General features: G+C 36.4%; 1 protein-coding gene across 4 annotated transcripts in view; it reads left to right on the forward strand.

Moving 5' to 3' along the window:
* Positions 1-13,245, forward strand: part of LOC121417407 (mitogen-activated protein kinase kinase kinase 2-like) — an 87,653-nt gene that overhangs the window by 34,324 nt on the left and 40,084 nt on the right. For all 4 annotated transcript variants that reach the window (XM_041611105.1, XM_041611129.1, XM_041611112.1 and 1 more), the window contains exon 3: positions 4,375-4,476. In XM_041611105.1, the coding sequence (XP_041467039.1) occupies positions 4,473-4,476 (4 nt within the window). In that variant the 5' untranslated portion in view covers positions 4,375-4,472. The remainder of the gene's footprint in view (positions 1-4,374; positions 4,477-13,245) is intronic.

Raw genomic sequence — 13,245 nt, forward strand, 5'->3', positions numbered from 1 at the left:
CCCTGTTACATCTGAGAGATTCCCTACCTCGGGCCGGCCCGGGGCCTACCTCGGGTCGGAAAGAAATCAGATGTAAACATCCCAAACCTACCTCGGGCCACCTTTTAGCGAACCTACCCGAGACCACATCCAGAGGTAGTCTCGGGTAGGTATAGGGCCGGCCCCGGTCCACCGATTCGTAGATTTAAACGCACACAAGCTTTCGAACCTATCTCGGTCTGTTCGCCAGCTGTCAAATTACGTCATAGCACGCGCTATCCCCTCCCCAGCCCCGTCGTTATTAGAATGTTTTTGCGGCATGCGACATGTGAATTGTGATTGATAAAGTCTTTGATTTGAGTGAAAAGAAGCATTTTAAACGTATCCTTTTTAAGTCGATCATATATTCAACGACTGCTGGGATCATCAGCATTCTTTCAGAATCTCGGGTAACTTCAATTAGCGCGCGCGAATTATTCGGAGCCTAGATCGAGAGCGCCTTTTAAAGGTGTCAGCAATCGGATGCCGCTCGAAACAGTACAGATAGGGGAGGGAATGAACACTGATGTAAACAGACCACATTTCGGACTCGGTCCGTTCGCGAAGCTAATCCACCAATAGTCCAGTCAAGGTTGCAAGTGGACTCGGTCGGGTCTCGGGTAGGAAACTTTCAGATGTAACAGGGGTCTTATACCACCTGGACTTAACCCTCTTGGTCCAATTCCCACTTTGTCTTCTCATTACCTGTGATTACCAGAGAACAGTACAGTATGTTTGGTCCACTGAATCTATTGTTCTCTGGTTTTAACAGGTAACAGTGAGTCAAAGAATTGTGACTGGTAGTGTAGGTACTTTGTCAAATTAATATTTGGTTATAAACAATTCACCTAATATACAGTGCGTATCAAAAAAAAGTTTACACTTAGAAAAAAATCCTGTAAAATTATACATTTGTAATATCCTGAACATTTTTCCACATTTTAACATTGGTACAGATCCACTTAAGCAAATGACAGTATAACTGTCGAAAAATATTTCCGCTTGAGTGAGCACCACTTACTTTTGAAAGGTTGGTGAAATATAATTTGCGCAGAACTTTGAAATAGTTATGCGAATAAAAGTAGACCTTAATCATGAAGAACATGTTGAATTTAGCTAGTAAAATTAGTTTGAAGATATCTTTTACCTTTTTAAACTTGTTTCCTTGCCCAAAACATTTCGAAGAGTGCACTGCGCCCCACCCCACTCCCCTACACACCGAGGCCATTGTGACGATATTTGCTTTACACTGAGCTGTGATTTACATGAAATGGTTTAGGCTCGACTTTCATTTTGTTAATCATTGTCAAGCTTGGGAAAGTGTGGAGAAATAAGTTAATAAAAAATGAAATGTAAACCCACTTTAAACGATATCAACTTAATGAAATATTGCTGGAGATGTCTGATATAAACTTTTTATTTAGATTCAGTTATGTCCTCAGATCCCGCTGGCAAAAAAGGGTAAAGGGTGTGCTTACTAAGTGTTGAAATTTCAATTTGGGTGGCAAAATTGTTACAAAATGCTTGAATGTATTCATTTTATTTCAATTGACAAAAAGTGCAAGGGAAATGCATGAGAAATGTTTAGCAGGGTAAGTTTGATTTCGCTCTTTTCCCTTGATGCAGTGTGAAAACCAGCATTTCTGCGCAAACAGATGTCTGCGAGCTTTACAAAAGTGGACAGCGCTCAGTCAAGTGTAACATTCAGTCAAAACTTTTACTTTCATTGGATAGATGAGACCCAAACCCAAGATTATATGTGAAAAAATTACCCACATATTGTACATTTTTTAATTCCCAGGGCTGTTTCAAAGTGTAATTTTTTTTCTGATACGCACTGTAGACTAATGGGTGTTAGACCAAGTGGATATTAGTCTAAATGGGTATGCCTATAGCCTTATTGAATATGTGGCCATTAGATGGTTATTAGATGCACTGGTTGTAGTCAAAATGGGATTATGCCATCTGGGTTGAGACAAAATGCGCAGTAGACAAATCTAACGAGTGTGGATCACCCCGATGAACAGTGATGTGCTTTATACCAGCTTTTTGATTCATGAACCGTCTCACACTTCAGAAGGAAACTATATGCAAGACTATTTAACTTTGATTTTCCTGTGCATACCCATGCAGACTAACTGCATGGACTTTACAATAGTGACATGTATTGATATTTCCCATCATTTGTTGACATATGCATCATATTTAGACAGTGGTTTGGAACTAGTCTCTGTCACAGACCACCCTCCACAGTTTTCGGCACACAGGGGAATTTAGTCTGTAGGTACTACAGAGTGACTGATTGATGCTTTTATCTACAAGTTTGAACTTGCTTAGGGTGTGTTTATGCTTCCATTGTGAGGACAGAATCAGCGTTTTCAAATGTCGATTCAAAACGCCGATCGTAAACGTGGTTCTGGGAGTGCTGTTTATGCTTACTTTTCAGAGGCAAAATCACGATCTCCAGCTGGCTTCGCAGGAAAGCGAGGTCAAATTGGGCGCGCCTTTTTCGAAAGTTTTTTTTCCGAGTGTTGTTATTACGTGGAGATAACATGGAGCAATGCGACTGTATTTGCCCGCGGATTTTCATCTCACCGGAAGCATGTACCAAATGACGTCATTTAAACACGTTTACGATCGTGGTTCTGTTTATACTTCTCCAGAAAGCCTGATTCTGGTCAAACGACGTTTACAAATGCACCTTTTTGTGTGTTTAAGATAACAGCGTTTAAATGAAAGTAAGCATGGACGCAACCGTGTTTTGGACTAGTCACGTTTGGAAACGCTGATTCTGGCCTGAAAAGTGGAAACATAAACACGGCCTTTGTTGATTCCAAATTGGTGGCCTCAGGTACACAATCATACTAGCCATTACAGGGGGGGAGGGGCTTCCAAAGGAGTATAACAGCACATTCAACAGGTTATATGAGTCAGGTGGGTTGCTATGTCAGTGCAAAAATCATCTTTTCTAGGCGTACATGAAGCACTACCCCTGGTCTGCTGTGCAAACCCTTCACTCGAGTTAAGGGTCTGAATATGCAGACTATTCATGCCTTGTGTACTGAAGGCCCTCTCGCTCAGGCAAGTTTTGTATGTGCTAGTCTTTGCATGGAGACACACTTGCTGATCAAAGTTTTAATCAGGGGGTGTGCCTTCAGAATACACCACCACCCCCCCTTTAGAAATAACCCTAAAAACCAGTGCCCCTATTGAACTGGTCTGTAAAATGGAACTACATGGTCCTAAAATAGCCAGTGACGATACACTTCATGCACTATTTGCCGAGTTTTCTCTCGTATGGAACGATAACCATGTAAATGTACATAGTCCTACTTTTCATTACTTGTTGGTGAGAACCGTGTTGGTGAGCTAAAAATAGATTAACTTGCGAGATATGGTTTATTGTCACAAAGAATGTATGAAATCCCCCTGATCTATTGATCTTGCATTTGGATTAATAAGGTGACCATTGAAGCAGGGAATTGGCCATTGCAGAAGTATAGCTACCTTGATAAAGTAAACAATAGGTATTTTAATTGGTGGTTAGAGAGAGTTAACAATCAAAGTCATCAGCTTCATTGATCCTGTTCTTGTGATTGTGTACCTGGATGAATAGATGTCAGTATCTGTTTACTTTTTACTGAAGTGATTATTGGGTCATGTTGCAGTGTTGATCATTTGGAATATTGGATAATAAGATATACATGTATGTAATGTATAAACATAAAAAGTGCTTGATCATTTCCAGGTATGGCATTTTCCCCCGAGTCTGTGCAGTTCCCCTTGTCTGCACACACGCGTATCTGCGCGATTCTAGTTAAAGAAGTTACACAGCGAAAACAAACTTTACACATGCAATACATAGACAGATATTCATTAAAAAATCTGACTCAAATGGTGGAAAATATTAAATTTGGTTGGGCATTCCATGTGATGGCCTCAATGTGCAGCCTTTCTCATCCAAATCCCAGAATCGTGTGCAAAGTGAATGGGTGCGCAGACATGGGGTACCAGTTTTTCAATCTGAAATTGAGTGCTCTAGCTTTTTCCCAAGAAAATCCTATATTTTTCTCAAATTTTCATGAGACATTTGGTACACTTTACACATAATAATATAAGGAGCATTATTATCTGAAAGACTTCATGAAATAAAAAGAGATTCATGTTAAGTCTTAACTCAAATTGTAAGGTGCGCAAACTTGGGAACACCATCATAATATGTAGAACAATCTGCAATGCCTTCTATGCATTGTACATTCCTTTAGTTATGCATTTTTGTATAAATTGATCAAGCTTTTGTGATTATTGATTGATTAATTGCATTCTTATTTCTCACCTTTTCCATCTTTTATACAGGTCTTTGAACATTTTGTCTTATTGGATTAATACCCAGGTTTCCGTTCTTCATTAGTTGTTTTCTCTTCATAACGGTGGCTATGCGGTGAACCGTCAAAATGGGTAAGATTATGTTTATATAATTCTCTTGGTAGACAGATTTAGTCGGGGAAATCTCACATTTGATACCCAAACAGTGCTGTAAAAGACTCCCTTTTAGACAAAAATACTCATATCAGAACTCCATGATACTAATAAACATTAAATTTTCATCGTTTATAAGCCCACAGAGCATTAAAATGCATTTTTAGATCAAAGAAAGTAGTGTAAAACGGAATGAGAAAATAGGTGTTGAATGGATTAAAACAATGATCAAAAGTTTGTTATTTATTTGTTACAGTGTTCCAATGCTCTTTCAAATCTTATTCTTCTACTTTGCACTAGAATTCTGTTCCATAATGTATTGTGACTCAAGAATAGTAATGGCTTCATTTTGTATAGATTCACAGCTACCTACATGTACTTGTAATCGTTGCTACCCCTCTGCATTTCTGGCAGAGCCCCTCGTAACAATGACATCACTCCAATAATATCAATCGATTCACGGCTCCAGAAATTATCCTCCTGCTTACAGTATATTTTCCGTTAGTACACCGGTAAATGAAACCTTTGCATAATGATACTGTTTTATGGTATCTTTTTCTCTTCTATTACATATGAATGAGCTTAAACATGGGTTGCTTAAATAATAGAAGCCATGTTAAAAAAGATTCTAGCTATGACCTTCGAAGAAAATTCATTTTAAATCCTCTCTTAAAAGATTCCTGTGGCGTATCTCTAGGTAAACTTATAAAAGAATGTCAATGAATGGTTGATCTTTAACCTCTGCAAATTTCCACTCAACCTTGTACTCTCCTGCTCATCTTCCATTAGACTGAATTCATTGTTGTTTTTATCTGATCTAAATTCATTTTCCTAGATCAAGAACAAGTTCAAAAGTCAAGCCTTTTGAGTTTTATTTCCTTATTTCCAGAGATAAGTTCTCTATTACAATCTTTTCTTTTGTTATCCTGTTTGCAATTTGCTCCCATTATTAATGATCTGAGACGTGAATCTGTGATCCTAATTTGCTCTTGGCCTGTGAGATGGCAAGGATTTCAGTCAGGGGCCGCGGAACGGGAGAGAGGGTGTCCCCAAGTTTTTTCAATAAATGTCTACCAGAATGTAAAAAAAAAACATGTAATTTTTGTTTTTTGCATGGTCCCTCCGCCACTTTCGGCTCACCCCCCTCAAAAAAATAATAATAACCCCTTTCAGTAGCTTTTGACAGTTCTCAATGAAAAACACTATTTGTTTCATGATTGGCTACCTTGTTTGGAGAAAGAAGGGCATTAGTTGTGAGTGAAAAGCCATTATGTTTCTGAAGGCACTGAACTGCCTTCTGATGTCAGATTAGAAAGTCATGAATTCATGTTTTCTTGCAATGAATGGCATATGAATTGTGATTTATTTAAAATACTGAAAAGTGCAATCTGTCAGCAAATACTGTAGAAACGTTTTTTAAAGCATTTTAAGCATGTCACAGTAACAGTTGTTTTCTTTAAACTCTTTGAAAAATTATTAAAACTTTTTAAAATAACTTATTCAAAACTTGGAGCAATGTTTAAAAATTCATAAACCATTTTCAAATACTTTAAACAACTTGTTGTTAGGTTGACGGGCTTAAACAACATGCTTAATATCTTACACAGTGTTTTCAGAATGCATTTACATGACAGAGTCCATTGGCAGGTGTCAATACTGACTTTGAGATTTGAAGGGTTGAACAATTAACATGGACCAGGGCCTCATATCATAAAGCGTAGCGATTGATCATACTTGACGGGCTGATTTCTAAGATTGATTACATTGAATAGTGTGTACATGATGATGATCAATCTTAAAAATCCATCCCAGAATCAATCATTAGGCTTATGTTACAGGGCCCTGAAGGACTTAATCATGATTGCAATTTACATATTACGACAAGGATTCTCCTCTCATGTGTACAAAAAAACAAAATAGAAAATTTGGTATTCAGTTTTGTAGAGTTAAAATTGTTCATTCTCTATTAGTAACTGTTGAATTTGGATGTTATTTTTCACCTTTTTTGACAGCTTGTTAAATGCAAAGAAAGAGAAGTTGAGAAATATCCTCCTACGCGTATATCCGATAACATGAGGGATTTGTTTTTGCTACCAAAGACCTTCCTGCTCCCCCGAGTTCCGTGGTTTCTGACCTGAAATATGAACCTTGGGTATTTTAGGTCTATTCCTTCACCCCATCTTTCTATGTTGCGTTGCGTTTTGGCGCAGTGGATTTGGCTCTGGACTTTGTAATAGAGGGTTGTAGGTTCGAATCCCAGCTGTGGTGCACTTAACCTGGGGGAAGTACAATGTAGCTGTGTACATGTAAACCTGACCTGAATCGATTCATTATTAAATGCTTGTATGCTGTAAAAGGCTCGCAGGGCTAAAGCAGGGGTAATAATATCGAAGTCCTTTCCGAAGCACCTAGAGCTGTGCTTACCCAGTTTCAATAGTTGAAAGAGATCTTTAGAAAAAGGAACTTGTCAACAAATTTCTTTTGTATAACTCTATATTTTAAAACAAACCTTGAAATATACCCACCCAAAATGTTTTGTGTAGCAGTTGAATGACAAGGCAAATCACATTTCATTTGGGTATCCAGAAATTATTAACATAACCTGAAAGTTTGATATTATGTAAAATAAGATTCCAGTTATCTGATCAATATCAACACATATTTTATGATCCATTCAACTTGTTATTTTAAGAGTTCACAGTACTTTTTAGAACAGTAGGTTTGAATAGAAGTGCAGCTATGGACCTTCACTTTTATGATGCGAAAGAACTATGGTGTTTGTTCAGAATGAATTGTTAAATTGTTTATATATAAATATAAAAGCACATGCTAAAACAATTGCATTTAAAACAGAAAAATTACAATATGAAATACAATCATTCTCATGAAGTCACTGTACTTTTTCAAAAAAAGTTTTACCTTATGCTATTTTTATAGCTAGAAATACGCATTGTTTTCCTCATGATCTTTTACATTGGGCCTACTTGTTTGATTTATTTCTTGAAAGAATGGTGCAAGGCATCTGGGGCACCGATAAAATGGATGTGGCAAGTTATGACTTCATGAAAAGATATGGTCAGATATTACGTTCATGTTTTCCTACATTTTTTTTTCTTCATTCCTTGGAATGGGAAAGAATGTTTATGCTGATCCCTCGTCTCAACATGAATACACCTCCAGCTTATTTTCCGCTGTATGAAACCGTAAACTCACATATGTTGACCCTTGACCCTTGCGTGGGCTTGGAATGAGCTCCTTACAGTGGTAATTAACCCCTCTTCTGCTGATAAACCTTTTTGCTCGTATCTATCTCCAGCATGCGCAGGGTAGAAGATCTTGTATGAGTTAACCGAATTATTAGTGCAGTGTGTGCTTGTCCGGTAGGACGCGATGGTTACATTAGCAAATACATGAAGACAAACACGAAATGTTATTTGATTGAAGGAGTGCCTCTCTGTCTGTGTCTGTTGTTACCAAGATGGGAAAATAATAAAATTTTCACTCACTGGAATTCCAGACCATTAGGTTTGTTCATTATAAGAAGAGGGTGGGGACAAATGTGTTTTAATTTCCGGAAAATATTTTGAAATTAGTGTATGAGCATTTTCTTCTGCAGACAAATGAGGTTTTCACAAGGTTGTAATTAGCAAGCTTGGTATTCATCTTCAAAATGCATGATTTATTTTTTAAAGAGTAGTAGTAGTAGTAGTGGTGGTGGTGATAATTGTAGTGGTAATGGTAATAGTATTAGTAGTAGTAGTTGTTAGTAGTAGAAGTAGTAGTGATAGTATTTAATAGCAGAAACTCAGCAGTCCATACATGCAGTAGTAGTAGTAGGAGAGGCATTATCAAACTTTTCTTGACAAAATGTGATTTATTTATTGGATGTTACTTGCATGTATTGTAGTAGTAACACTGTAGAGCCTTTACATACATGTATATGAAGTTTAGATATGAGAACTATTCACCCCCCCCCCCTTTTCTCTATGATTTATTCATCATCTTTATGTTTTATTGACCATACATGTAAGAAAACAAAATACATAATACCCCCTGAAATGTTCTTTTTTACCTTTATGTACGAATGTGGTGTAGCTTTTCTCTTTTTAATTCCCATCCATGCAGCTTCCGGTCCATTATCGACTCTGTTCAAAGAAGAGAATCTATGTAAACACTAAACAAATAATGAGGTCTCTCCAATTGCTTTTGAATAGTTCAACAGTGTGGTTAATTGTCTTATTGATAGTGTACTGTACACCATTGAATGAGAACCCACTATGAGCTTTGACCACATAACGGAACAGAATTCCCAAGTCTTTCATATTATCAAATGGAAAAAGATAAATCGGCGGGTTATGATTCATTAGAAACGATGTGAAATATATTTTCAGAGAAAAGTCCCTTCATTGTCGAGACTTCTGGGTGCTAGAGTACCAAGCGATCAAACCTAGCAAACATGCGGACAATAGCGAGTTCGCAATCAAAAACCTACCATAGAGGCAAATTGCAAATTTGAGGTGAAAACAAAAGTGAGGCCTGACAATAGTTAGGTATGCCCGTGTGGGGGCTGATGGTATGCGAGACCATTGATTCCGCTTTGTACTTTGTGTCTTGGCTGATTCCTGCATGTTCTTATTGGATGCCCATCGAGATCTATGACTTGATGTTTGGCTGTTTGTTTGATACATGGTGTCCTTCCAGGCTCGATAGCCCATTCTTGTTGGGCAAGATGAAATAAAAGTTTGGCACTAATGCAACCACAATTAATCAATCTCATTGTCAATGTGGTGTATTGTGTCATAGTAAGGATGAGATTTTGAATTGTTTTGTTGATATTCATTAGGAAAGGTATTTCAGCCTCAGGGGGAATTATACTGTGAATTACTATTAAACTCCACATCAGCTCATCAGTCATTCATATGTTCTAATTTGGATCAGAGGCATACATGCAACAAGAACTCATTATTTCACTTCAAATCCTCAAAATGCGTTTTAATTGGAAAACAGTCACTTTAAACAAGAGAACTGAAAACTAACGTTGAGATCTTGAGCATGAATTGCATGAGACAATCATGAAAGTGATTTGGAAAGGTTAATGAACTATTCAGAATATGTATATTCTTTTTAAGTTTTTGGAATCATCAATTCATTGGATGCTAATATTGCAATTTTTCACATTCATAAACAAATTCAACAACCATTGTAATTAATTCACCCTTACCTTTAATTCATACTATAGAAATTACTGGGTACAGTTATTGTTTAACATTTATATGATAATTATTTTCACTATCAATGGTGCAATATTGAATCTAGATTTTTTTTTATGTCACAGAAACAATTGTCATTATTATCCACCAGTATTATTTCAGGGTGCTAAAGACAATTGATGAATATAGGAAAGATATATGTGAACATTTAAAGATGAAATCTCATCAGTGGTCGTTTTATTAATCTTATCATCTTCAATAATGGGAAAGCCTCTGGAAGCTCACAATAATTCATCTGTCTCATCACTAAACTTTTTTCTCTAGTTTAAGATCAATATGCTGTCATGTAAATTGTGATTGTATTGCTATTGTAGACTTAGCTTTGACTAGTGATTGTTTTGCTTGTGAAATTGTGTAGAAATTAGAACAAGATCTCACATATTCAAGAAAAAATGAATTAACTCGAGAGTTATTCTGTAGCTCACACCCTCCAAACAATTTATCTTCGACAGAAGTTAATTAATGGTACGTTCAACTTACATAGTTTTTATTACTCTATTAATATCTTATATAGACTTTGGGTGATTCATTCAACAATATTGACCGACCACCACCATTTCCGATGTGTGATTATTTCGATAAGCTTTCTAAGTAACACTCTTTCATAAAATGTCATTACTTGAGAGATTGAAACAGATTGAAAGTTTCATTTCCCAATGATATATTTTTGGGATCATTTAATAAGCAATACAAATTGTGAATTATCTCAACCCAAGTTTTTGATAATTATTAGATTAATTATTAAACAAAAAAACAATTAAGGGGGTACTCCAGGCTGAACATAATTCGAATTGAACATATAAAGTACTAAAATTAGACAAACAAACACTGAAAATTTCGAAATTGGACAAGGAATAAAAAGAAGTTAAGATATTTTAAAGTTTTGCATTGTTTAGGTAAAATGGTTTATGCATGTTTTCCTTTCAGCCAGCTGATGACATAATATCCACACTTATGATTATTTTTTTTATGATATGTGAAATTATATATATTGAAATATATTGAAACAAAGAACACAAAAAAAAATGATTGGCTGCTGATTTGATATCTATTATAATCATTGCTGGAACTTATTTTGTTTGAAGGTAGACATGAAAATATGATATAGTTATGATTTGATGTAATATAAGAAAAGGGAATGGGGAGACGTGACATCATTAGCCCATCTATTGCATTATGACGATGTGCATATAACTGTTTTTACAATATATTTCTAGACTTTAGAATTCAATTTCAAAATTGGACAAAGAATAAAAAAAATTATGATATTTTAAAGTTTTGCATTGTAGTCTCACCTGCATAGCAGAGTGAGACTATAGGCGCCGCTTTTCCGACGGCGACAGCGGCGGCGGCATCAACATCAAATCTTAACCTGAGATTAAGTTTTTGAATTGACATCATAACTTAGAAAGTATATGGACCTAGTTCATGAAACTTGGCCATAAGGTTAATCAAGTATTACTGAACATCCTATTAGAGTTTCATATCACATGACCAAGGTCAAAGGTCATTTAGGTTCTATGAACTTAGACCATGTTGGGGGAATCAACATCAAAATCTTAACCTGAGGTTAAGTTTTTAAAATGTCATCATAACTTAGAAAATATATGGACCTAGTTCATTAAACTTGGACATAAGGTTAATCAAGTATCACCAAACATCCTGCATGAGTTTCACTTCACATGACCAAGGTCAAAGGTCATTTAGGGTCAATGAACTTTGGCCGATTTGGGGGTATCTGTTGAATTACAATCAAAACTTTAAAAGTTTTTGGATCTGATTCATGAAACTTGGACATAATAGTAATCAAGTATCACTGAACATCCTGTGCAAGTTTCAGGTCACATGATCAAGGTCAAAGGTCATTTAGGGTCAATGAACTTTGGCCAAATTATTTTTTTTTATGAATTACCATCATAACTTTGAAAGTATGTTGGTCTAGTTCATAAATCTTGGACATAAGAGTAATCAAGTATCACTGAACATCTTGTGCGCATTTTAGGTCGCGTGACCAAGGTCAAAGGTCAATGAACTTTGGATATAATGGGGGTATCTGTTGAATTACCATCATAACTTTGCAATTTTATTGATCTGACTTTTAAAACTTGCACATAAGAGTAATCAAGTATCACTGAATATCCTGTGCAAGTTTCAGGTCACATGATCTAGATCGAAGGTCATGTGAGGTCAATGAACTTTGGCCACATTTGGGGGTATTTGTTGAATTACCATCCTATCTCTGTAAGTGTATTGGTCTAGTTCATAAAAGGTGGAAATAAGAGTAACCAGGTATCACTGAACATCTTGTGCGAGTTATAGTAGTTTTCAAAGTCAGCACTGCTGCTATGTTGAATCGCGTGATGCAGGTGAGACGGCCAGAGGCATTCCACTTGTTTTGGTAAAATAACTCTTGTTATTTGTTATCAGATTTTAATGAAATTTTCAGCGATTTGTTTGGTGTATTTTACTCTATGTATTTCAATATTATTTTCAGCCTGGTTTCCCCTTGAAAATATAGGCCTATTCACCACATCTATACTGACATACAGATAAGTATTGGTCATTGGTGATTCGTGTCGCTTGACCACCCAATAGCAGGGGTCAATAGACAGACATTTAGGGGTTATATTGTCGTGTATTTCCAAAGATGACTATTTGTAGGCCCATTGTTTGAGCATGGAACAAGGCAGTGCTCTATAACAGATAATAAAGAATAGACCTTGCCCCTGGGATAGGTATTGAAACTGTCAGATCCTTTATATGTTCTTATATCTAAACAATGCACATCAAACCTCGGTACTTGGTAGATGATGTACTCACACTTTTTTATCTTCATCAAACTCTCTATCTTCATCAAACTAAATTTTTGTGAACAGATAGAAATATAATCAACAAGCTCTAGTTCTGAATATTGTAACGTGTTTACAAAAAACAAGCACTTATTTGCTTATGCGTGAACATGGAAATATTCAGGCAAGATAAGAATGCTGTAGATTTTGGACTTTTGATGCATGTTGTGATCAACGATATAAATTTTAATGGTTACATCTAGGCCCATCACTGATATGTGAGAACTATATAAGTTTAGATGTAAGTATAACTATCAATTAATTTTGTTAGTCTTGATAAGTATCATATGATAAAGGTGGGAAGGGGGGTGGGTGGAATTGTGGAGATAGTGGTGTTTAAAGAGGGGATTTTGCAGTCTATAGGCACAGACCCTGATTGGTCCTTCCATCAACAGTAAGTGGGTCTTGAGAATAGTCTAGGAGGCCATTCTCATTACGCTTTCTAAGAAGCTGTTCTCACTATGCTCCTAAAACTAGTTTAGTGGAAACTAGTTTAACGTGTAGTGAGAACAGTCGAAGCAGTCTCAAGACCCACTTACTGTTGATGGAAGGACCGATCAGGGTCTGTGCCTATAGACTGCAGAATCCCCTCTTTAAACACCACTATCATCATCGAAGAAGTTCGATGT

Source organism: Lytechinus variegatus, chromosome 1 (assembly GCF_018143015.1).
Source record: "Lytechinus variegatus isolate NC3 chromosome 1, Lvar_3.0, whole genome shotgun sequence".
NCBI classification, from domain to species: Eukaryota; Metazoa; Echinodermata; class Echinoidea; order Temnopleuroida; family Toxopneustidae; genus Lytechinus; species Lytechinus variegatus.